General features: G+C 43.8%; 1 protein-coding gene across 1 annotated transcript in view; it reads left to right on the forward strand.

Annotated features, from left to right (window-relative positions):
- Nucleotides 1–8,022: 8,022 nt before the first annotated feature.
- Nucleotides 8,023–25,955, forward strand: part of LOC144721302 (uncharacterized) — a 41,763-nt gene continuing 23,830 nt past the window's right edge. Inside the window, exon 1 of the mRNA XM_078598815.1 lies at nt 8,023–8,673. Coding sequence (XP_078454941.1) covers nt 8,055–8,673 — 619 coding nt within the window. The 5' untranslated portion in view covers nt 8,023–8,054. The remainder of the gene's footprint in view (nt 8,674–25,955) is intronic.

Here is a 25,955-nt window from a genome sequence, read left to right on the forward strand (position 1 = left end):
GGCATTTGTAGAGCTTAAGTCATTGGCTCGGAGTCATTCATGCGTACTGACTAAATGGATGGCCCCTAAAGTATCAAGAGCTCGTGTTTTATCAAAGCGTTCACTTTAAAGGTCCACCTCCTGCAGGACTCATACTTATATGCAATCACCAACCATGTTCTAACCACTGCTGGATGAGAGACCCTCGAAGCCGTCGCTATCTCTCGCGGGTGTTACGATGCACCAATCCATCCGGCACCTGCGCATGTGCTCACATCACCGCATTTCAAACCGTCCCGACCAATGTATGTTTGAACGTACTTCAATGTTGATGGTACTTCAACCACGCTGATCATTGCGACTTGGTGGAGATGCTCACCTGGCGTTTGGGAACGCAACACATCGCACACCGAGGAACCAGCAAAAAAAAAACCACTTGACCTCTCAGGAATTTCGATCTTTGATGATGGCTGCAACAACAACAAAAATACACGAGTAGGTGCTGCCGTTTTTCTTAAAGCAATATGCAGCACACGTCCACCGCTTTTAAATGACTTGGAGCAGGAAGGTGCAGGGTTTGGATTACAGAAGCTGTTGGGTGATAATGTAATTTGCTCCGAAGGGGTGTGATTGGAGGTGACACTTTGCGTGTGTGCGTGTGGGGTGGTCGTGCAAGGCCGTTTCATTCTTGGTGTAAACATTTCACGAAAAGTGTTCTCCGTAGCAAGGGGCGGGGTGGTCGTGGAATCAAGTTGGTGGCGAGGCTGTGAGTTCGACGGAAGGCGCCACGTTAAATATAAACTCTTCAAATTCAAGCACGCTTGATCAAACACGGTGGCCTGAATAGCATTGCTCATGTTTTTTTCATCTATATGTATGTGTGTGTGTGCGGTTGACAGCTTACTACTCCAGTGGTTTGTGGGAGAAGATAGAAATGGAAAAAAAATAACCGCGTTTAAACTTATTTTGTTTTAGCCTTTGTATTCCTGTATTTCAAGGCTGTCATCACACGTATAAGAAGCTGAGGCTGGTATTCTGAGAGTTGCCACCTGTTCTGGTTTCCCAAGATCATTCGTATTTTTTAAAGGTAGCTGCTGGCAAATCTGTTAAATCTTCCCTAGGACATTAAAAGTCTCGGTTGCTGCCTTTTGCGAAATCATATTCTACTTAAGACAATGCAAATGACATGCCGTTTTTTCGTCTTCCGGTATTGTGCGATATTCATATTCCCAGGATATGTCTCAGTTTTTTGTTGTTGTTTAACCTATATGAAGTTATTGTCTGTAACTTACAGCGTGTAAAATTCCATCAACGTGGCCACGAGGTGGCGTTCTGTGCAGTCATTAATCGACATAATGACGCCCCTGGCTTTGTAAGTTCAGGGTCACCCTTAACGAATCTCTGTTGAAGGCATCTGCTGGTTTCATTGTCGTTATCTCTGCCTGTCCATATTTCTCCCTCCGCACCCACCGTTTTCTCATGAGCACCGTGAAGCAGGCATAGCTTTGAAGCATTTTTGGTCAATGCGTGCTGGTCTGCATTGCGGTTGCCACCCGTCAGGGTTTTCCCAGGATATATTCCTGTTTAGGGGTAGCTGTCCTGGGATAAACCACCAACATAATTCCTGCTTTTTGTCAGTTGAGTAAGACCATACTACTGAAGGCACTACATGTGTGTATATATATATAGTTATCCCCTTTTTTGGTATTGTGAAATATTCTTCGCATATGTCCCTGCTTGTTTTTGTATCTCAGCGGTGGCAACCTTAAATTTGGATTATCCATTGCTTTGACATTGTTTCGTTTTCACAGACTAACAATTAAATATGGTCACGTTTCGTGTTTCTTGCATTGCTTAATGGTCGTAATCCTGCGTGTCCTTGTGGTTTGCTGATCGTGTGATTGGCTCCTGTTTGCTACGAAAGCTTGTAACATGCGTTTAGACCATTTAGATTACGGTATATTGCTGCTATAAATGTCAAAATTATAACCCACTGTGTTGAGCTATCATTCGTGGCCAGTTTGCTTTTGAAACATAAGTTCATACCTCAGCGGGCTTTGCCTGGTAGAATGGGGATGGTTTAATTTGTATGTGTTTGGGTGATTTGTTTACCTTTCTTGTCCTTTGCACTCCAGGTCGTGTTTTGTATTGTCTGTTGTTGTGACGTTCTTACCCACCCCATACTGGACCTCTGTGAAAAGGAGCTTCATAGCTCATAGGCTTCCTCCAGGATAAATACATATTCTAATTCTGCAACTCGTCAAATACAAGTTGCTTCCCAAGAATCGTTGGCACATCAAGTGAGACTGTCGGAATGCAGTATTGTCATGTGATTTACACATTTATGTGGCTTTCCACCACTTCTATCAATAAAATACCAGCCGAATGAAGTGCCGGACAAAGGTCCTGCATAGTTCATTACGACTTCTTCATCTGCAGGCAGCTTCAACCTCGATGGAGAATGAGTTTTGAATTCCCACGTGCGGCGACAGAGAGGGCTTGTAATCGTGTTTTTTTTCTCTTTAACAAAGCACTCGGTCTGTTTCGACTTTTTTTTTTGCAAGTCCCTGCCGATTAGAATAATGGCATTGGCTCTTTAATCAGCGGAGTTTACCCACTGTTTATGAATGCACCTTTACGATCTATTGTGTAACATGGCAAACACAAGAACTACCACTGTGGCCATCACATCAACTCCATTTCTCCGAGTGCAGCACTGTGAAGTTCAACATTCAACAGAATCGCAAACATTTACTTTCCATGTCATGCCGGGGTGAACAGCTTACATGCAACAATGTGGCCTTTCTGGTGGCTGAGATCCAAAAAGAGGCTTTTATGTACAATATTTAAAACATCAATATGTTGTAAAACATCAGTTATTTACACCCATTAATCCACTGCATGATGAAAGCCTGTAAATGCCTTGTCAGTCGTGGGGGTTATTTGACCATACTTCACCACGTTGATCAGTGTGGCATGGTCAAGGTGGGGGGCGATACTGAACCAGTTCAGCTATCACTCGCCACTGATGTCAGCTCTGGCTGTAAATCAAACTCAGTTTACATATGGGTGCAGAGTGCAGTGTGCTAACCACTGCGCCACACCTCACCCATTGAAATATCATACGATAATAACAATGTATATCCCATTATAACTTTAACACCACCTCGCTGGGCCAGTGTGGCTTCATGAAGGTAGTGTATGTCTGAAATACAATTGTACATTGCAGTGTTTGTTGCAATAATTTTTGTGTGAGCGGTGTATGGTATGAATACAGATAGGAGTGGCGTTACATTGATTTACACTTTCGAAAAACACAAACATACCAGACAGTGCACTAAATAGAGGCATTTTTTTTATTGTAAAGTTTAATTTCCACTGAAAATTTCCCACAGTCACAAGTCGTTCGAGTTGATTTTCCTTAATAACTCCAAAAGCCCAAAGCCGGTAATTGCGTTTACTCACTTAATTTTCTGACCCGTCAAAGCCAAAGTATGCGTTTTAGAGCCATCCCAGTGCTGTGATGAAACCTGTGCGCTCTGTTTAAAATTGCTTGCTTAATTTTTGTTTAACAAAGAGCCGTAGACTATAGCGTGAACAGAAAATAAGGTGTGCTTTATTATCAGCGATGTTGAAAGCTGTTTATTGATATGTGCGTAATAAACGTACAGCCCTTTTGTCAATCCACTGTTGGAACAGGGTCTCATAACTCCCGTGTGAATCATGGGGGTTGTTTGACCATACTTCAGTGCGTGTTGGTGATGGGGTACATACATATAAATGTGTCGTTAAACCCACCACCACCTGACACAGACAATTCGTCAGGGTTGTCACGTAAACAAAACATGCCAATTTGTTACTAGTTCAGCACACCGGTGTGTTGGAGAGTAAACTCAACAACATTTACAATTCGAGTACGCGATCTAACCCAAAACTATGGTTAATATTGGTCGCGAAAGCCTACGCGTTAAACCGACTAACATAGACACTGTAGTCGTGCAGTGTAAAGCAGTGTATGATGACTTCATGTATTCATTAACGTGCAGGGTGAGCGAGTGAGTGAATGAAGACCCCCCCCAATGAAAACCCCATGCTCGCACGCTCGCTCACGGCGACCGTCGGATTATAAATTACAACGCATTCCATACTGGGTATGACTGTCACTCCGCTGCACATCATATGCGTGATGCAACTCGGGGGGGGGGGGGGGATGGAGAGTGGTTGGATATGGGGTCAGAGGGGTGAGCTGGCTGGGGATGCTGGTTAAAAGGGGGCATTGGCAGTTAAGTCGAGTGGGTGGTCTGTTGCAGAAAGGGGCAGTATTTGGGGGAAGGGAAAGTTGGATGAAGCGGTCACTACGAGGTCCGTGGGAGGGAAGGGAGGAAGGGTGGAAGTTGGGGGTGGGAGATTGAGAGCTGCAGTGTGCGGGGGTTATCTGAGAGCAAAGGGAGCTGGGGGAGGGGGGTAAAGTATGGGGGTAGCGGTGTGGGGGTGGTGCACACTGCCGAACACGTTTCTGGCCCATTCGGGCACGCGCGGCCTCATGTGACCCGGGTCTTGGTCGCACGTACAACGTTCAGGAATTCTGGCCTGCATATCGATGACATCTTCCTCCAGCAACAGGGAATGTACAAATTTCTGCTTTAGCTTCGAAAGTAAAGCTCGCTCTCTCTAGATTTGAAGCTTTCGTGACTGCAAGGATTTATACTCTTTGTTCTTTCGGTAAAGTCACGTAGGTAAAAATTAAATAAAATTAATAAAAATAAAACAATAAAATCACATGGATTAGAGTAAATGTGATTTTATTGTTTTATTTTTATTAATTTAAATTTCATTTTTTACCTACGTGACTTTACCGAAAGAACTAAGAGTATACTCGCTCTCTCTCTCGAGCCTTGAAGAAGGCCACGAGGTTGTTGAAGCTAATGTGCTGAAACACTTTGGGAAGATTTTCCAAATGTTGTTTGCATTATACAGGGCACCGTGGTTGCCTTGCGTCCAAGGTCTATGGAGGAATTTTTTTTTGTTAAGTTGTAAGATCTTCTTGGTTCTTTTGGTAAAGTCACGTAGAAGGGAAATAATAAAAATGAAACATAATAAAATACAATTCTCACGACGTTTCGGCTTCAGACGCTGTCTTTCCGACAACCCTGTTCTTCACCTGAGAGCAGCTGCTTGCGTTGTGGCCGAAACTTCGTGAGAATTGTATTTTATTATGTTACATTTTTATTATTTTATTATTTCCCTTTTACGTGACTTTACCGAAAGAACCAAGAAGATAAATCCCTGCAGTCACGAAAGCTTTAAATCGAAATTAAAGTTGTAAGATATTACCAACGTGTGACAATCTGCTACAAATTTGGACATTAAAGACCCCGCAATGATTCAATGCACAATAATGAATTGTTAGCTCGTGCCACAGCCCCCCAAAAGAAATCTCAACCCTCTCGTCCATTGTGTCTGTTGTCGTGGACTGCTTTGGATATAAGTTTCGTTGCGCGAAATGTCACCGACTTTCTCGTTATTTTTGTTTGTTGTACTACGATTTTATATGAACACAATTAATCTATATTAGGGAATTCCTTTGTCTCCTAATATCACGGCCAACGAATGCGTTTGCTTTTAATTCATGCAAAAGAGGGGAATTGTCAAGATTATGTTTTTCTCATTGTGTACTTTTGCAAAAGAAGCAACATCCTTTCTTTAATTCTAGATTTGAAGTTTTCGTGACTGCAAGGATTCATACTCTTTGGTTTTTTTCGGTAAAGTCACTTATGAATTTTTTTAAATAAATAAAATAGAATGAAAAAACTAAATTAATAAAATTAATTATTATTTTAGTTTTCATTCTATTTTATTTGTAAAAATTTTATTAAATAAAATTTAATTTGAGTTGTTTTCATTCTATTACATTTTTTTACCTACGTGAAATAAAATAGAATGAAAACAACAAAAATTTAATTTAATTTTAGTTTTTTCATTCTATTTTATTTTTTACCTACGTGACTTTACCCAAAACAACCCAAAGAGTATGAATCCTTTCTTGAACCAGGTGAAATCTAGGACAAGTGTCGCAGACTCTCTGGGTTATGACATGTTGGGTGCATTTGTTGTTTTTCTCCCGCAAGTAAAATGTAACTGTCATAACATTTTAAATGTGACCTTTCTGACGAGCAGTCTTGCCACACTCGATAAGTATAGTTTCCCTCCCACGGCCCGATAAAACACATCTTTGTAAATAATGTCAAACTACTAGTCTAACTGCATGCTCATACATTTTAAGTACGATCTCAAGCCAGCAATGTAAGTTCCACGTTCCCGTGACGAGCACTCGCATTTCAGACAATCACCAACCCGGGCCACGATTTGAACTCGCAGACCCATTAAACTTCTGTGTTTCTGCTACTCCAGCAACCGAACGATGTCCCAGCAGCCAGGGCAATAGTGCAAAGCTTGAACAAACGTGCAAGCAACTAACCAATCAATATCATAACTCACTTACAAGCCATGCCTTCCTGGTGCCCTATATTCCTTACGCGCCCATTCATTCAGGCGCCCGCCACTTCACCCACATAGCCCCGCCCCTCACCCACATAGCCCCGCCCCTCACCCACATAGCCCCTCCCCCCTCACGTAGTCCCGCCCACTTACTAAGTAGCCACGCCCATTTAACCGTCAAATCCCCCCCCCCACACATCCCCCTCCGCCCACTGACCCCACAACAACAGCGCGGACCAATGAGAGAGCACGGCTGGTTTGTGACGTTGCCGAGCGCCCACCAATAAGCGACTGGGTCTCGGGCTTGTTGAATGCTGGTCAAGTTTCGATTATTTAGTTTGCACCACGCAGGATATTATGCCAAAGTATACAAATTACGTAATAACTATCCACGTACATTAATCGAAAATGTCTTCTTACAAGTGGATTCCATACGCATAACGTCGGCATATTCACGTACTTTAAACGATTAATCGAATGATTAATCGATTACTCGAACGATTAATCGATTTTTGTGTGTCCACTTAACGGGTATAAAACGAAAACTTTAAACTTAAACTACCGTGCCGACGATGCGGCTCTTTTTCAGAAGCGACTATGTCCACAAATGCTCGCTGAACCTTGAAGTGGCTTATATCTGTAAAGCTGTCGTGACTGTAGGAATTCATATTCTTTAGGTCACGGAGATAGAAAAATAATTAAAAAAACTATTAGTATTTTTTTTTAGCAAAAGAATATGAAGTGGCTTATCATGTGAACATTTATAGCAGCCAAATACTCTCTAAGCGCATGTTCATAAAGAAAACCCCACGCAATAATAATACGTTCGCTAAATCCCCACTTAAGACGGTAGAACTTTGCCTGAACGGCGCCAAAGAGCAATTAAAAATAAAATCAACTTTAACAATTCATGATGAAATCCAAGATTTAAATCGATTACTCGTCGATTGGCGCGCGCCCGGAAAAAGGAGGCGGAGCCTCACGTGAGAGGGGCGGGGCGTCACGTCGGGGGGGCGGGGCGTCACGTAGGTGGGGGGTGGGGGCACCCCCCCCCCCCGGGTCAGGGCCCCCAAGGGGCTTCACAAGCAGCGCGAGCGGAGCGAATGAGTGGAGGTGGTGGGGGTAGGGGCCTCACGTGTAGGAGTGACGCTACGGGGGGAGGAGCCTTAGTTCAAAAGGGGGAGGGGCTTCGCGTTTAAAGCTCCTCAACGGGGGGGGGGCTCCAAGTGGTGAGCGGTTGGGGGGGGGGCGTGGCCTCGTGGATAGTGTGAGGCGAGGGGCGGGGATGCGGGGGGGGTGGAGGGGACCTGGGTTGTGAGTGGACGCGGGGGGTGAGGGGAGGGGTAGGGGGGGTGAGGGGCGGGGTTGGGGGGGCGAGGGGTGGGGTAGGGGGTGTGAGGGGCGGGTACGCGGGGTGTGAGGGGAGGGGTTAGGGGGGTGAGGGGCGGTGTTGGGGGAGTGAGGGGCGGTGTTGGGGGAGTGAGGGGCGGGGTTGGGGTGTGAGGGGCGGGGTTGGGGGGTGTGAGGGGCGGGGCTGGGGGGGCGCGTGTGCGTACGGGCCGATCCTCGCGCTCAAAATGGCGCAACTGAGCTGCGGCGGTCTCCGCGTTTCCGTGGCGGCGGCTGCGGCCACAGCGGCCGTAGCTGCCGCAGGCGGCCAGGGCCACGGCCACGGAGTCGGCAGTGTCGGTAGCGGAGCAGGAGGAGGAGGCGGCGGCAGCGTTAATAGCAGCAGTGGCGGCGGTGGTGTTAGTATCGGCGGTAGTAGTGGTGGTGGTGGAGGCGGAGTGGCCCCCTCGGCGCTTGGCCCCGCGAAGCGCAAACGCGCGCACCACGACTACAAGAAGCTGAGCAAAGCGGGATACCTGGACAACAACAACAGCAGCGGCGGCGGTAGCAGCAATAGTAGCAGCAGCGGCGGCAGCAGCAGTAACAACAACAACACCAACACGAATAATAACAACAACAGCAGCAGCAGCAACGGCGCTTTGCTGACAGCGGTGGTGGCGGCAGCGAGCGCCGAGGCAGACGCGGGCGGCGCCACGGGGCCGCTGGGCGCTATCAAGCAGCAGCAGCAGAAGGCGAAGAGGAAGAGGGAGGCGACGGAGAAGCCCCACAGGGTAGTGAAGGACGGCGGCGGAGACCCACAACCACCACCACCTCCGCCACCACCGCGGCCACAGCACAAACTTAAAGGTGAGGACGTCTCGCTCCCCCCCTCTGCATTTGGTAGAGCACACGCGCGCCGCGCTCTATTTACGCGGCTCCCATTGGCTGACGCGGCGCACGCGGGGGGCCGAGCTGCGCGCCGATTGGTCGTTCGCTGAGTGTTGACCAATGGGAAGCGGCGATTCGCCGCGTGTTGTTTATGCGAACTATGCAATGTGGACGAGTTGCGTACGGCCCGCGTGTGATGGTGTGTGTTGTTAGTGTTGTATTTATTGGAGTCTTTATAATATTGACATTGTGATGTTGGTTGCACGCGCAGAGTGTTGGATTAGAGGTGGATTGTGCGTTGCGTGTCGAGCGAGCGACGGCCACGCGTTAGGGGCTGTGTGGTTTGCACAGTTCCTGTTTGCGTCACTCTCCTCCTTCACTTTCTTTAACAAATGCTGGTTGCTGGATGATGATGATGATATTTGGTTGGAATGCCAATAGGTCGATGGACTTTTGCACGTTTATTTTCGCGGAGATGCGTAGCGGTTCCGTGAATGTATTCCTTAACGCAGTAAGAATAAACAATCTGCCTGGGCAGCAGCAGGCCACGCTTTCCCACCTGATGACAGACGCTTGTGTTGTGCCCGAAACGTGGTTTGTTTTATTTTTATACCTCTACGTAACTTTACCGAAAGAACCAAAGAGTATGGATTGCTGCAGTCACGAAAGCTTCAAATCAAGATTGTGCGCGCGTGTGTGTGTTTTTGAAGGACAAAAAAAATCGGAGTAAATGATGCATCTCTTGCGCGCTGATGTTGGGGGCCAGATGAAAGCCCTCTCTTTGTGCGAATAGTTTACGTTTCTTTGTATGGAAGAAACCTCAACCGTGTGAACTAGGATGCACAGAGATGTAAGGCACACGCCAAGGATGCGAATATAGAAAAAATCCCAAACACATCAATGTGCATTTCATACTTGCTGCATGCCAAATGTACCCAACAACATTAAGTCATCTATAAATATGATGGGACACACCAGGTTTTTATGTGCGTTTTACTAACTTTGCACAAATTACGTTTTGCTGCTGTACTGCAACAGTGGGGGAATTGATTGGTTGGGCTTGTGATCAATTTACGTGCAAATAGGTAACGTTTTGCGAATAGAAGTATACTTTATTCAACTATTCAAATCAAGGATACAACAGGTTTGGCATGCAATCATTATACTTTACTACATCTTAACACCACTCCTTTACACTCAGTGATTTATTCACAGTTCAAAGTTATAAACAAACTAAAAAACAAAACTAGTTCATGTCAAGCGTGCCCTTACCGGGTGAAGATTTCCAGCTTCCACTTTTCATCAGCATTGCCTCTAAAATACCACAAACATCCATACACACACAAAAAAACCCCATAAGATTTAACCCATACAAATCAAGCGGTCCTGGTAGAGATACCACCTAGAACCATGAGGTCCTTGGGGCTTGTTAAACAACACAGGCTTGAAGCTCGGTGAGAATACTTTAATAAGCGCGTTCAAACGCGCACTCCTCGCGTGTTTTCGTCGTCCTGGAATTAAAGCTTCAAAGCCGTGTTTGACAGCCTGTTACTACACGGGGTCCTATTTAGTGTTGACAAGGTTTAGTGTTTTTGTGCGTATTTAACCTTTTCATTTAAAGCTGCGGAATTGTTTATGCTGCATCCCTTAAGCCACGTCTCCAGCTGCCTTGCCAGCGTTTGCCCAGTAAAGTCAGATTTTTGAGTGCTTTGGTTTTATTTTCACGAATGGAACTCGATTGATTGGCATGTTAGAACCGATTTTGAGCCTCCCCTTTCACCAAACCTTCCTGGACAGCTCCTGGACAGCTTCGTTAAGTATGGTCAAACAAACCACCATGACAGACATTGTATGAGGGGGGGGGGGGGTGAGGCCTCCATCCAGTAGTGGGAAGGAAGAGGGCAATCGACATAGATAATTGTTATGTAATTTTACCGACTGTAGTAGTCGCAAAGGCACATTTTTCACTTGTCGTTTTGTTAAATTTATTTTCTTGGAAAATAGACCAAGTGACCATAGGGAATTCTGTGCATAATACATATCCTGATTACTCTTGGAAAAGTGACCCATTATATTTATAATGAATGGGTCACATTACATCACGTTACATTACGCACGTCCTTTATATATTGTATGATTTTTCTGTTTTCCGAGTGGTAGGAGGAAACCGCATTGGCTTCGGAAAACGCACGTGTATTAGGGAAGCTTCCAAACTTTTCTCGACTCTTCATCGATGTCAGCGGGGAATAAAGATCCTTCTTCTTCTGGTGGTGGGAATAGTGGAATGGATTTCGATTGTAATTCCAAGGTATAATATATAATCTGTGCAGGGTAATAGTATGAGCCTGGAGGTGCAAGCAAAACGTAACTCATAATACACACAAAGGCACCGATGCTGTTGCTCTTAAGATATACTAAATGCTTTTCAACTGAGGTTGAAAGAATGTATGCATTAGCTTTGTCCATCTGTCTATATTTTTTGCGGGGTGGGTCACGTGAACTCTTGTTAAGATGATTTAGTTTGTTCTAAACTGTACAAAAAAAACCCAGTGTTGCTATAATCAAATTAACCCGATATAATTTGGCCAAATTGACCAAATAGGTTGCCAAAACCTTGGGAGACGCGATTTAAGGACAAGCACGTGTTGCAAAGCGTTGCAGAGCACCTGTATATGCATAATGTGTCCGTGTTTTAATTATAATTGCATTTGTGCTGCCTTGGTCGTGCATTAACATTGCGCATTGTTTCAACCAAGTTTACATTGGGCACCGTTCAGCGTTTGGTAATTGCTGTGGCTTTTTGTTGACGTGTCTGGGTTATTGTGTTGATCGTGCATTTACGGGCATAGGATATGCTTGATTTCAATTCTTAAGTAATTGATGCAGGCATATTCAAACGCAACAAAGTAACCAACTAAATTAACCTTATTAGCGACCCATTTACCTTAACTAATGGATGCCCATTGTAAAATATACATTGTAGTGTATCAGGATCGACACAGATATAAGGTGGTTTAATATAATTGCCATACGACACAAACTTTGTGGGTGAAGTTAGATATTTTGTAAACTCAATGTACATTTTGTAACCAAAAAATTAAGCATGCGGAAATAGTAAAACGGGCTTTTTTTACTTTTAAAGTGAAAATTTGAACGCGTGATTTTTAGCAGTTGAATGATGTAGAATTGTATCTACGTATTGGGGTAACTGTATTTTGAAGTGTGCTCGTACTTGTTTTAGGTAAAGATGCAATGATTAGAGCAAGACCCCATATACTGTACTCTGGAATGTTGTGTAGTGATAATGCAGCCAGCACTGATTTATTTTACAATAAAAGGCAATTTATACAAATGAATGTTTTACAGTAAAATAATCAAGTTGACAAACTGTACTTGTGTTCTTTAAATGATTCATGTTAAATACATTTCCAGCAATTTACTTAAGAGTATTTTTTCGACTGTTCTATATTTAATAGTGTCTTATTGCAGATGTAAGATAAAATAGGCAGTTGAAGTAAATATTTGATGTTATCTTCTAAGTTTTCTCTCGCATAAATCAAATGGAATATTTCAGTAATTATATTTTAACATTTTTAAATTAGATGTTTGACCATTCATTATATGAAAGGTTAGTCTGCCTATGGTAATACATGGGGAATTTTATACAGTTTTCCGTGGTATATATTGGGCAGTTCTACATGATTTGAAGTTTCAGAAATTACACGTGGTCAACATGAGTAATATTTCTATTTGTCAAACAAATCTCCCAAGGAGAAAATGTAGACGTACGTGGAGCATTTTGTGATGTAGTCAAGTTGGTTATTACAGTAAATACAAATCTCTCAACAGTTCTTGATAATTGAAGTTACTACACTATGAACATATAATTTCTGCAACACATGAAACGTTTTTATTATTTCACTTAATCTGTTAATTACACACAATTACAACTCAACTGTGAGACGTTAACTACTCCATGCTTTTGTTGTTGTTGTATGTAACCTAATAAAGTATCTGAAATCAAATATTGATAATGGAGCTATGTAATGCTTCCATGAACACTTGTATTTTTTTAACAAACCATTACAATGGGAATTGCATATTGCTTAAAGCTTCAGTTTTATGCAATTATGTTTAAATACGTACATTTCAGTAACCATGTGAGCACTGAGCCAATACCACAGACCCGATTGCAAGTTGATGGTCTCAGCCTGGTCACCGTACAAAAGCCACCATATTAATATGTTTATTCTTTACATTTACTTAAAGTTCTAGCTTTGAGAATTACAAATATTTATGTCGGTTTCACTGCCGTGCTGTATACATGTTTCCCTGTAGCAGGAGTTTTTGGGGAAGTGTGCCCTAGTTTCTGGATAAAAGTTCTATGATATCACCTTCCACGGGCAACTATCCAACACATGGTTGCACTACGTTGCCATAGTTCCGAATTGATATTTTGTCTCGTGACATGATACCAATACAATTGTGTAAAGAACAATATATGTCTTACAGTATAAATGGCTGCTTAATAATCATTACAATTATTCCAATGTTGTGCAGAATCACCCTTATTGCGTTACATACGGAAGATTAGCACGGTTAGGTAAAGTCTTCGTATTTTTTTGGTGGTATTTCTTAACAAAACGTTTCCCATGAACTACGCAAAGATTTATGACGCCAATATTTTTGTTGTAATATTTAACCCCCTATTTTTGATGCTTAGTAAAAGTGGTCTAATTCCATGTCCATCCCACGTGCAGTTTGAAAAAAATGCGTACAGTATATAATAAGCAGTTAATACCAAAATTGCATATTTAAATCCTCGGGCCTTAATATATATTTGATAAGAATTTGTTTTATTAAATGTACACGATATAAGTTGATTATCAGTGTGGTAGAATTGTTCTCCTGTTAAATGATTTTAGAAATGTCTCCGACACGGTGCCTAATTTAAACTAATTATCAACACCTTTATAATAAAGAGCTGGAACGTTTCATCATATGGTGAAGTATTAAAAGTGAGGATAATTATTTGGCATCCGTTGACACCGCTGCTCCTTAGGAATTACTGTACATTAATACATCCTAGAAAGCGATACTGGTTAAGTTGCTTTAAACTACGGATGCATGTACGTATCCAATGAAAATATATTTACAGTTCTGAAGTGATACGCAAACATCACCTGCAAGGGCTTTTTAATAAATAATTGTTCCAGGTTTGGGTAAAGTTACATGCGTTGACATAGTTTGTTCACACTAAAATGAGATAAACCGGATGGAGTTGATAACCGACACGTTTACACACTTTAAGATTATTTCTTGTTCATGTTTTACTTTTTTGTTTGTTGCGGTGGCACCCGATTCAAGAGCCGAATGGCTCACAGGGCTATACCTAATAAATGAAACTGAAACTGAAACGTTCATACATTGCGTCTGAAACTTCTTAAGCAGGCCTTTATGTACCAAAAGACGACGTTATTTTAATTGAAGGAACACAACTGTTATTATATGTTGAATGTGCTCGAGTCTATGGTACACTGTCCGCAGCATTAGATAATTTTCGTTGGCAAATAACAAGTTTCCACCGTTGGAACCTCATTTGCCAGTAAAAAATATGATAATTGTTTTTTTACCCTTCTATCTGGCAACAAAACTGACACCTTTTTTTTTACAAGGAGTCATGTTTACATAGACCACAATACCTGCAGTCATAATGCAAACAAAAAAACATAACTCTGATAATGTGCACTGTCCTTGAAGTTGATTGGTCCACACCCGAGACAGCTTTCCTTAGAGCCTAGTCTCACATGGGTTGGACCAGATGACGCCGGGTGTGGACCAATCAACTTCAAGGACAGTGCACATTATCAGAGTTATGTTTTTTGTTTGCATTATGACTGCAGGTATTGTGGTCTATGTAAACATGACTCCTTGTAAAAAAGGTGTCCGTTTTGTTGCCAGATAGAAGGGTAAAAAAACAATTATCAACAAGTTTCCACTGCATCTTTGCGAACTTGTTCTTCGTATGGCCGAGCGTTTATTTGTTTTTGAACGTGACAATCTCCGGTGTTTTTAATTGTGCAAAACATTTAACAGTAGACGTTCATAATTCCGCCATATTTTTTAATATTCTGTACGTATTGCGTGTTTGAGCTCGATGCCCAGTTTTCTTTCTTGCACGAACACATCATTTCAAAGTGCAGGAATGCTTTTTTTGTTCTTCTTCGCACATCGAGGCCTTAATCAGTGCTTTATTATCCAGGATTTGAAACTAATAACAGCATTAGCAAAGCCGCTCTGACCCACGGCACTTGCAGAAGCGAAGCAAAAGTGGCATTCGCCCCCCCCTAATCTAATTGCACCGTTTTGACCTTAACACGCAACATTTTGAATCCGTGTGGTTTTTGTTCAGCTGCTAGCTTAATTTACGTCGCTTCCTAAGAGCTCAAAGTCCTTTTTTTGGGGGGGGGGGAAGTGGGTGCCTTGTGCATGCATACATTAATAAGTAAATAATTGTCCAGCTCACGTTGACCCCCAATGCATGGTCGGTGCCTTGAAGTTTCCGTGAAAGGGGACACTTGCATGAAGTGTTGCGATGTGTGTGTGTTGCTATCATCTGGCAACGGCAGAAGATGGCTGTAGTGTTGCAGAATAGGTAACCTACACTAATCTGCTGTTGTTAATGTGTGAGCATGTTGGCCAGTTGATGTGTTTTTGTCTTTCATGATTTAAAGCATGCGACGGGGTCTTTCTAACGTACGCAACTTGTGAGTGGTGCGATGTGTGTGTGTTTGCTCATAATTTAATCTGGCAACCAGCAAAGGTGGAATATGGCTGAAGTGTTACAGAATAGGTGAAACCCACAAAGCCGCTGAGCATGTTGGGCAGTTGACATTTTTTTTGTCTTTCATGGTTTAAAGTATGCGGCGGGCTCTTGCCATATACAGTACAAAACTTGTCGGGAGTGGTGTGATCTGTCAGCTAGCAATGAAGTGTCGCAGAATGGGTAAAACCCACAAAGCTGCTTTCTGCGTGAGCGTGTTGGGCAGTCGATTTTTTCTGTCCGTAATTCAAAGCTCGCTGGTCTTGCCATAAACAAAACTAGTCAGAACTGGTGCGATGTGTGGGTGTGTGTGTTTACTATAATTTGGCAACTAGCAACGACGGAAGATGGCTGTAGTGTTGCAGAATAGGTAACGTGCACAAAGCTCGTGCTGCTGCTGCTGCTTGCTACGTGAGTGTGTTGGGCAGTTGACATTTTTCTGCCCGTCCATTTAAAGCATGCTGGTCTTGCCATATAGAAAACTCGTCAAGTGAGTGTGATGTGTGTGTGCTGTAATCTGTCGGCTAGCAACGGTGGAAGATGGTCGCAGAATGGGTAACCCACACGAAGCTGCTGCTGCTGCTTGCTGCGTGAGCATGTTGGGCAGTCGACATTTTTTTGTCCGTCATAATTTAAAGCATGCGACGGGGTTTTGCCACGTACAGAACTGAAGCCAATTAGAAAAACAACGAATGCCAATTGCCGTCAGCACACCAAGAGCTGTTTTATGATAAGACGGCAGCAGATGCGTTGCTCTACCAACAGAGAATATTTTCCAATACAGTAATCTACGTTGTGGTGGGTTTTTTCCCCACCCAGTACATTTTTCTGTGGATGTGTTTTTTTTTATTTTTGTGCCGGCGCTCGCCGTTTATTAAGTGAAGTCGTGGCATTTGTGTGTGTGCCTTCTGTTATTAATTTCCCAAGATGTAAAATTGTGCTTAGATTGTAAAACGTTTGTCGTGATTTTACACGCAACTACAGGGTTGTACAAAAATAGTTAATTCCAAACTGCAAGCTAGCACTTCAAGCATGAGCTTGTTTGCAATATTATCAAAAATTTTAAATGTAAACATTTTTTAAAATCGACCATCACGACAATATCAACGTGTTACACGCGCAAATAAATTAAAGGAAGCTAAAGCGCAAATTCCCAAATGTGACGGGGCGAGTTAATTTGGAAAAATGAAAAGATTTTTTTCATACCAATTTGCAAGATCCCCTGCAGTCATTCGCAGGTGCAGTCCCATGGGCCCCCCCTCCCCCCACTGCGGTTGGTGAATGGCCCAACCCCTCCTGAATGTGGGGATGCAGGCGTGAGAATTTAAACCCCCAGCTCTCTTCCTCGCTTGAATTTGTGACCTTTTACCGGTGTATATGCCCATGCCGCCGTTCATGTCATGGCCGTTTGAATCCACCCGACCAGGGGAGTCTTGGCATTGCTGCTGCTGCCACCTCCGCCATGCTCCGCACGTCTCGTTGCATCAGCCGTGGTTTTGGGCCTTTTGCGATTCACGAAATTCACGGGGTTACATTTTCTGAATTTGTTGTTGCTACCAGCATTCGTCGTTCTAAGTAGTGAAGTGTGATTTTAGTGGCAGAATTATTTAATGATGGTGATATGGTTGATGAGAATAATTATAATTATATGTGAGCCATTTGCCAATGATTATATTATTTTTCATGTGGTTTGGTATTACCGTGTACAGTATCGTTTCATGCAAGTCGATGCACGGTGCTACATTATTAGTGACGAATAATCAGTTTCGTTAGCTTGTACGATGGATTTTGTCTTTTTGACCAGTTTTTTTTTACGAAGGCATAATAGTGTATTTTTGAATATCGTTTTTATGATCTGTTTGTTTATTTGTTGGCATTTGCACGTTTGGCTACGTACGGTTCAAAATAAGTTCTACATACATGACACTGCTTTGGACATGCCACAAGGAATCAAGTTGTCTTATTCTACTCGAGTGTCTTTGTTTCCCAGGCTCCGTCTCCACACACTGTTTAAACCACGTACAGCTCAAATGTGTCCCGAAAAAATGTAATGTCACTGGCAAATGGCAAAGGCACCAGCGTTTGCCGACGACCCGCATAGGCTAATCCGAGAATCAATGCGGTGAGCTTTCAAGAGGGGGCACGAGTTTAATTTTGTTATTGTTTGTTTGTGTGAACAGTTGTCATTTTATCACGAGCCATATTTTCTTCTGCTAGATGCAGGTCTCTCCATGACATCACCATCCATCATAGCCCTGCGATGTCACAATTTGTCGCTCTTGTGCATGAGCTGATCTGATGAATCCGTCTCTGCAGCAGAGGTCGCAACCGGGTACCCGATACCCGGGTACCCGATACCCGGCTACCCGTACCCGGCCGGGTACGGGTACCCGTTTGCGACCCTGGTGCGGCCGGTTACGGGTAGGCCGTGAGTCACTGGTGAGTAACCGTTTGTCACTCATTTCCCAACGTCTCGTCTCTTCTCACAATTCAAGTTCCTAGAATCAACCCACCCACGCCTGCAACATGGCTTCATCCCAGAGGTCGCAATCGGGTACCCGCACCCTACCCGATACCCAGCCGGGTAGCCGGGTATCGGGTAGGGTACGGGTACCCGTTTTCGACCCTGGTGCGGCCAGGTACGGGTAAGGAATCAAAACCCGTTTGCGACCTCTGCTCTGCAGTGGTCCTCTCCGCTGGCTTGTTCTCTCCTTTGGCTCCCATTCCATCACCAGTCTCATCCATATGTTATCCACTCTACGATATGTCCTTTGCAATGCTCCTAACTTTTATCTAGTCAATCTAATGTATTTAATTTGTCTTTTCTATGATCCATATGTTCCTCTCACCATTTTTCAGTCTTTAATTCCCATTGTACATCTTTCCATTGTTTTCTGTATATTTCTAATCCTTTGTTTCACGTTCTTTATTGGAGTTCGTATTACCAACCCCTTTATTATAGGTGTAGTGAGTTCAACTGAGTCGCAGACGTACTTTTTGGAGGCAACACATTTATTTAACACCAACACTGGGTTAACACAATAACAACCAATGGTGGTGACCACCAGGCTAACTACACTAATTACAACGTAAATTGCTACAAGGGACCGGACCACAGCTTGGGTCCTGGTCCACGTGTTGGAGACTCTTGTAGGATGTAGAATGTAGATTTCTTCAGGATGACAACAGCAGCCAGTCCCTTCTCGGACCCGGCTTATATCCTCTTTGGCGTGGCTGGCCCCGCCCTTAGCCACGCCCACCTTCTAGAATCCTCGAGCAGGACCTCCAGCCTGACACGTGACCACCCCTGGCCTCCACCTGGGGGCCCTGTGTAGACTTTACCGGTCACGTGTCCTTCGGGGTCAACCAGAGTGCCATGGCCCTTAGTAACCCCGTTCCCATTGCCGGCACTCTCACACCCAATCCTGTAGGGGTCGGCACTGCACGCAGAGCCGTGGTGCCATCCACCACTGCCGGTCAGCGCTCACCGATACTGCACCCACCTACACGTGGTGCCCGCGATGTCGTTACATCGCACGCCGTGCCTCTCTCGGGCCGGCATTACACAGTGACATTCGCGATGTCACTACATCGGTAATAGGCCCTAAATGAAAACGTTATTCTTATAAGAAAATTGTTATTTTGCTTACTACAACATTTTTATTTTCCAAAAGTGCTCCGTCTTGTTCTCGCTCTCCTCTTCATTTTGCGATTAAGGCTCAGTCCGCTTTCAGATGTCCACTGGACATTTGTAAAAAAGAGATTCATAGCTCATCGGATTTCTCCAGTATAAATAAGTATTTTGATTCTCAGTAATTTCCCTAAATACACACTCGGGGTTTTTAGACGTGTCTTGACGCTGCTGCGGTGGAGAGATGTTGGCTACCTCGCCTGGTGTACAGGATGTGGGTTCGATCTCGACCCTGACGCCTGTATATTTGTAGCTTACATGTTCTCGCTCCCCGTGGTTGTGGATTTTTCTCTGGGTCCTCCGTTTTTTTACCTCTACATTTAGAATAAGCATGCATTTAGAGTATTTCGCTGCTATACATTCCACGCGATAAGCCACTTCGTGGGGCTATCATTTGTGGCCAGGTCGCTTCTGAAAAAGAGTTATATAGCTTAGTGGGCCTTACCTGGTGAAATTAAAATAGTTTACTTTATATTTTTAGTCTCTTGTGCGTGATTTTTATTTTTCAGCCTTTGTAAAGTTTTTCCATCTTTCGCTGCACTGAATTACCGCTGGTTGTTATCATAGCTGTCATCAGATTATCTGAGATGGTTAATACTATAACAGGTTTATTTTTATACCTGTTTTTCTTAGGTCCAATATTCACAACATATTTCCCAGTGTAGATGTGAATATACTTGGTGAGAATTGTACATCCTTGACTGACAACTCTGCTTGTTTTGGATTTGGTTACCTTTTTACAATTGTTAAAGTTTAATCTCTATAAATGGTTTTAGTAATTTATACGTATTGTTTAGCTAATTTCTGCCTGTCCACAGTGTATAACAATAAGATTTATTGTCGGTGAATTTAAAAATATCTTTTGAAACGTCCTAGCTATGTATTTGGAGCAATCATTCAGGCTGGATAAGAGATGGCTTGCTGCTATTATCCTGATTTCAGTTTCAAATTCAGAGGTCTACTTCCTCAAAGCTGTAATTGAAAACCTGAAAAAAAATTCAATTTTGCACATGTGACTTTTGTCAGGTTATTTGACAAGGAAATGTAATATTGTTCCCATTTTATAATCTATTTGAAAAAGTAACTGTCGCTTTTAGCGATGTAATGTGGGGTTTTTTTGTGTTTCACCCTAAGCATTAATTTGAAGTCCTCTACACATGTCAAAACTGTTCAAAAGGGTCCCTTACCTTTTGACAATACATTATGAAAGTAAAGTGTTCCGTTGAGCAAGATTGTGGCCAAATTGAACAGCTGCTAAGAGCTGCTGTATGCATTGCCGGTTTTCAGTGAGATAGATCCTCGGTCGTGTCCCCTCGGAGGACACAAATCTTGCCTCCCGTGATCTGCAGCTCTGTTTTCTCTCACGTATCCATGATTACGAATGCAGTCGGTGTTACATGTGTATCCTGTGGGTTAGCACTGCAAGGTGTATTTCACAGTTTAGTGGTATCCTGATTTTAATATGCGCGCCTGACAACGGAGACGTTTGGGGTTTACCGTGGAACTCGGTACAGTGATTGTAAAGTACTGCACTGTTCGCGTGTGCCGGTGTAACCACATTAATGTTTAATATTTCTTGTCAGCGGCGGCCGTTGTTAACTGTTGGCTTTCGACTCTTTCTCCCTGCTGTCGCCGATGTCAACTTTGTTTTTGCAGCCAAGCCGTGTAATGCGAATGGCATCCGTAGTGGCGTCAACGCCAGCTATTGCGTTGCTTTTTTTGGGCGGTCTTTTCCTTTTAGGACTCTCATCGAGTGTTTTGTGAGTTTCGCAGAATGTCTGGACATTGTTAACCGATTGACGACAACATTGCCGCATGCACACCCATTGTAGCATTCGAAATGGAAAGTGGCATCAAATATTCCGGCAGTCTGGTGTTTTTTTTATACGTGCCAGTGGTAGGGTTATTTTAGTTTTCACTGTACAAAGCCACATGTCCAAGCACTGTACACTTCCTGCCTTGCGAATGACTCAGTGTTGTAATGTATTCTCGGCGTACTGTGATTTCCATTTTGCTGTCACGTTTGTCGTAAAAAAAAACACTGCGCAGTCCATAACGTTGTTATTAAACTTGCTTCCGTAAACAAATGGACACGCAGACATTAAATTGGCTAATGTATTAGCCATCGTCTTTAAGTGTGCCATTATATATTACTACAAATCTCCCGTATTAAGTCCATATTGCTGCTATGATTTTAATAAAGCTTGCTTTATACACAGCTTGTTAAAAATCGGACAACTGGTAAGTTAAATAATTGGTTTAAAATGACATGTACAAAATGCCCTAACGGCATAATTAGCTGTAATGCTTATTGTAATGTCGCCTCATACCATTTAGAGCTGGGTTCATGGAGAATAATTTTATACTGGTAGGAACCTCCTGGTTACACCAGCCCACAGGGGATTATTGTGTCCGTCGTGCAGGGAGGGGCTGGGTGGGGAGGGGCTGGGTGGGGAGTGGCTGGGTGGGGAGGGGCTGGGTGGGGAGGGGGTGGGGGAGGGGCTGGGAGGGGGTGGGGGAGGGGCTGGGTGGGGGAGGGTGGGGAGGGGCTGGGTGGGGGAGGGGTGGAGACTGCAGGGGCTGGGTGGGGGAGGGGTGGGGACTGCAGGGGCTGGGTGGGGAGGGGTGGGGACTGGAGGGGCTGGGTGGGGTGAGGACTGGAGGGGTGGGGTGGGGAGGGGCTGGGTGGGGAGGGGCTGGGTGGGGTGGGGCTGGGAGGGGAGGGGCTGGTCACCCCGTGGGTGCCCTTATAAAACTCAACGTTTAACCTACTCACGCCGGCTTGTGCCCGCCCTCACAGTCGGGCATATTTGCGGAATACACCACGCCGCCGTTGACCCTGGCCATTGACCGAGCAACCCAACGTTCCTACCAGCTCCCTCCGCAGGACAATGTGTTTTTCATCGCTTGTGAATATTTATCTGATTATACTCTAACGGTATATTTGGCTACATTGATATTAAAAGTCCTGGTGAGAAGGCATTAATTCAAGAAAAGGTACGTCTACATTTTGCGACTTAAGTCAGTCGTGTGAAGCCCCTTAATGCCTAACAACCGTGCTGATGTTGTAGGAGTGGTGATGTCCATCCCATTCGGCTGACACAACATGTTTAACGCCTAGACGTGGTCGCCTTGCATGTGTTGTCTAGATGCCGTGTTTTAATACGTCCGTTCGCTCAGCCCGTCTCCTCTCGGTGTGGTCGTTGTTGAGGCCATTAAAAAAGTAACGTCGTAGACACCGTTTAAACTTTGAAAGTGAACAACGTTTTAATGTGCTGGTACGTACAATACGTACCATTTTACGGTCTGTCAAAAGCCCCCCCCTCCCACCACAACGTATGCGCTTGTTTACGTGAGCAGTTTGCCCTGAGAATATATATATTTTTACGCGAGTGGGTCACGTTTTGCGTGCGAAAAATGCTAAAATCTTGCCGGGAAAAGAGCGACCTGGCGTTTTTCACGGTCAGATCGTATACATACAAACACACACACACGTGTGCGTGTGTGTGACAATTTCTGAGTTGCTGCTGCTGCGTCCGAGCCTTCTCCACTACCTTCCTTCACCTTGACAAGCAGGGCAGACCGTAACACTGAGGACCCACGGTGTCTCATTGTTGTTTGGATTTTGAGAGCAGTTGGCTGTTTGTCGCTGTGGGGGGGGGGGGGTCCCTTCGAGCCAAGCGTTTTGTGCTACGTGACCGTCAGTTGCTACCAAGCCCCATCTGTAATGTCTACGATTGTGGCTTACGCAGGGTTTTATTCATTGTCTGTGTGGTGTAAAAGAGCGTATGGGGGTGGGGGGTATTGGTTGCATCCGTGGGTCGGTGAAAGCTGTTAAGAAATATCGCGGCTTGAATTACAGTTCGTTAATTGTCTTTATTATACTCGAGGGTATTATTTCTCCATTGCATAACGAGGATTTTTTCATGTTTTAAATTAAAAGGATTTCATTTTTTCCGAATGGGTGTTACTATTACATTTAATTTGAACCTCTTACACAAGTGTGTGTGTTTATAGTTTTTTTGTCAAATCTCGTTTACTCCAAGCATATCTTCATGCTGAAATACTGACTTTTTTTGGCATCTTGTGAATTTATATTGGGTTTATATAACTATGTTTTTGTAATATCCCTCCTCCCTTTTTGGTTTGGTCTTGCTGCTGCTGTGGGATTTTGATTGTAAAGCGGTAGGGCAGCTGTTAGCGCGCTGCACTAAGAACGCTGCGAACCGAGTTCCATTCCCGCTCACGGCCAGCACCGGTGACGATTATCTGAACCGGTCCTGGGCCTCTCCTAGGTCGACTCGGCCTCAAATGAGTATCTGGTGCGGTGTGTAGTAAACATCGCCACTGGGGAGACAAAGGAGGCCGGGCGTGGTGCTGGCCACCCACCCCCTCGTGTGCCGTGCCAGTCTTTATAGGTGCTCGTTAACAGCCCCAACAGTCTGCGAAGGCTATACGGGGGATCTTTGTCTTTGCATTGGAAATACTAATAGGATGTTACGGTGAACTTGCAGTGCTTGCAGCTTGTTATCGGCCGTTCGTTCGCACATTTTTCATGGCGACATGACCGCAATGTAGTTACAGGGCATTTGATTACTTTTTGTTCACATTTGTTATGTTTTCCTGGTTCATTTGTAATCCATAAGTTTGCATGTGTGACTTTCAGAATTTTTTTTTCAAGTTCAACCAATGCTCCTCGTCTATTAACTACGTATAACTTTTTTTAAACACTTTTTAGTTACGTTTAAATGCATTAACGCGCAAGAATTAACACTTTGTTTGAACATTGGGAGAGGGTCATGATAATCAGAGATATAATGTTAGGTAAATTGAATGCTTATACAATTGTATTGCCATGACGAACTTGTAAACTGTTGCGGACTGGACAAATGTATAAATGGGTTGACCAAAACTGCAAAAAAAACCACCTCATCACGAATTACATCCACTCCTTGGCCTATTACGATGATGTGACACGCCATAGCTGATGATGATCGTTGACTTGGGCTCAAGCTGGTCTTACCCTAGATTCCCTTTGCTGGGGAGGCATTTGGAACTCGGGGAGTAAAACCAGGCGAGGCATGCTTTGCCTCTGGCTCAGGGTAGCACGGCCTCAACTGCGCTTAGGTTTTAAAATTAATAGATCAATTAATAATGACATCACTCAATGTGCCACCTCCCTGATGGTGTCATTGCATGAGACCATCTTGTTTGAATTTGCATTGTAATTTTTTTTTTACGTAAATGCAGCTAACCTTATTCTCCTGGAAACGGAGATACTTCACCTGGTTTCCTTGTTCACATCCCCATGCCTCCCCTGGGCAAATAATCTGGGTAGGCTCAAGTCACTCGTCACGAGCAATAATCTAAGATGACAACGATGTGTTCTCTTTGTTTTTGTTGACAGATCCGTGTGTACTGCATTCGGTCTTGATGTAATTCCAATATTGCACCTTTCCATACCTTCGGAACATTTTCCATTCTTTGCACGCTTTCTGTTTTCTTTTTTCATCTCTCCACGTCTGTTTTTATGATCAATGTCATGCAGTCATATTTTTTTTTTATAATTACCGAGCACAAGGGAATTTTGGAAAGCGTTAAAGAATTTGTGCTCGCGCGTGATTTTTCTTGTTTTTCTCTTGCATTTTGTGTAATTTAACATAAGCAACTTTTTTTACATTACATTGCCTGTAAGACATTCCAGAAATAATGCAATACCATTTGAATTTCTATAGTGTCTAAAAATGCAACCACGTTTCAAGATGCTGCACGGAAACGGTTGGCATATTTATTTTATCCAGGAATTTCGGTTGTATGCAGAGAAGGAAAAAAACGAAAGTCTTGAGTCTTGATTTGAACAGGGGGAAGGGAATCGGCGGTACGGATAGCTGAGGAAAGGTTGTTACAGATCACTGTGGTTTAGAAGAGTTAGTGACCTACCACCAATTGAAGGTTGACTGAGGGCTTCAATTGCAAGTGTTGGTTGCTGGAGTAGAATGTGTGTTTTTCAGGGTATGGAGTAAGATGAGTGGGGGTAAAAAGGGTAGGTAAGGTGCCAGTCTAGGAAGGATCTTGAGGATGGCAAGTGTGATCTTGAAATGAATCCGGGATTGTATTGGGGTATTATGGTGATGTTAGGCCTGTTTACGGGTGCAAGTTAGGACTCTGGCAATGGCATTTTCAATCATCTTAAGTTTTGAGATAAGGCATTGGGGAGGCCATAAAGGAGAGATGATAATTAAGTCACGATGTGATAAAAGGCATGGATAAGGGTCTGCGCAGTAGCTGTGGAAAGGAAATGGCAGATGCGGAAGATGTTACGCAAATGCAGTTATCGGCTCCTGTAGGGTTGATGTGTGAGAAAAGAATGATAGCTAGTCACCAAAGAAACTGAAGGTGGTTGCACACTCTTGTCAGTGGTGAGGTACACGATTTGAGGTGCACACTCAAGCGAAAGTGTGTATTGAGAGTTGGCTTTTTGCCGATGTGTAGTGCTTCACGTATGGAAGGAAAAAGATTGCTTAGAGGATGGAACTAACCCAATATGACACCACCTCCAGGCATAATGTGAGCGAAAATGGTGAGGTTTGGTTCGTGGTCATTGGTGATGCAGAGCTGGGTGTCATTGGCACAGAAATAATTATCGAAATAAACACTGGAGATGATTTTGCCAAGAGGAAGGGGAGATTGAGAAGAACATTGGGGCTGATGATTGAAGATTGTAGGACAATATAGCTCGGGTTTCTG

This window comes from Lampetra planeri, chromosome 11 (genome assembly GCF_965212315.1).
Source record: "Lampetra planeri chromosome 11, kcLamPlan1.2.h2, whole genome shotgun sequence".
NCBI lineage: Eukaryota > Metazoa > Chordata > Hyperoartia > Petromyzontiformes > Petromyzontidae > Lampetra > Lampetra planeri.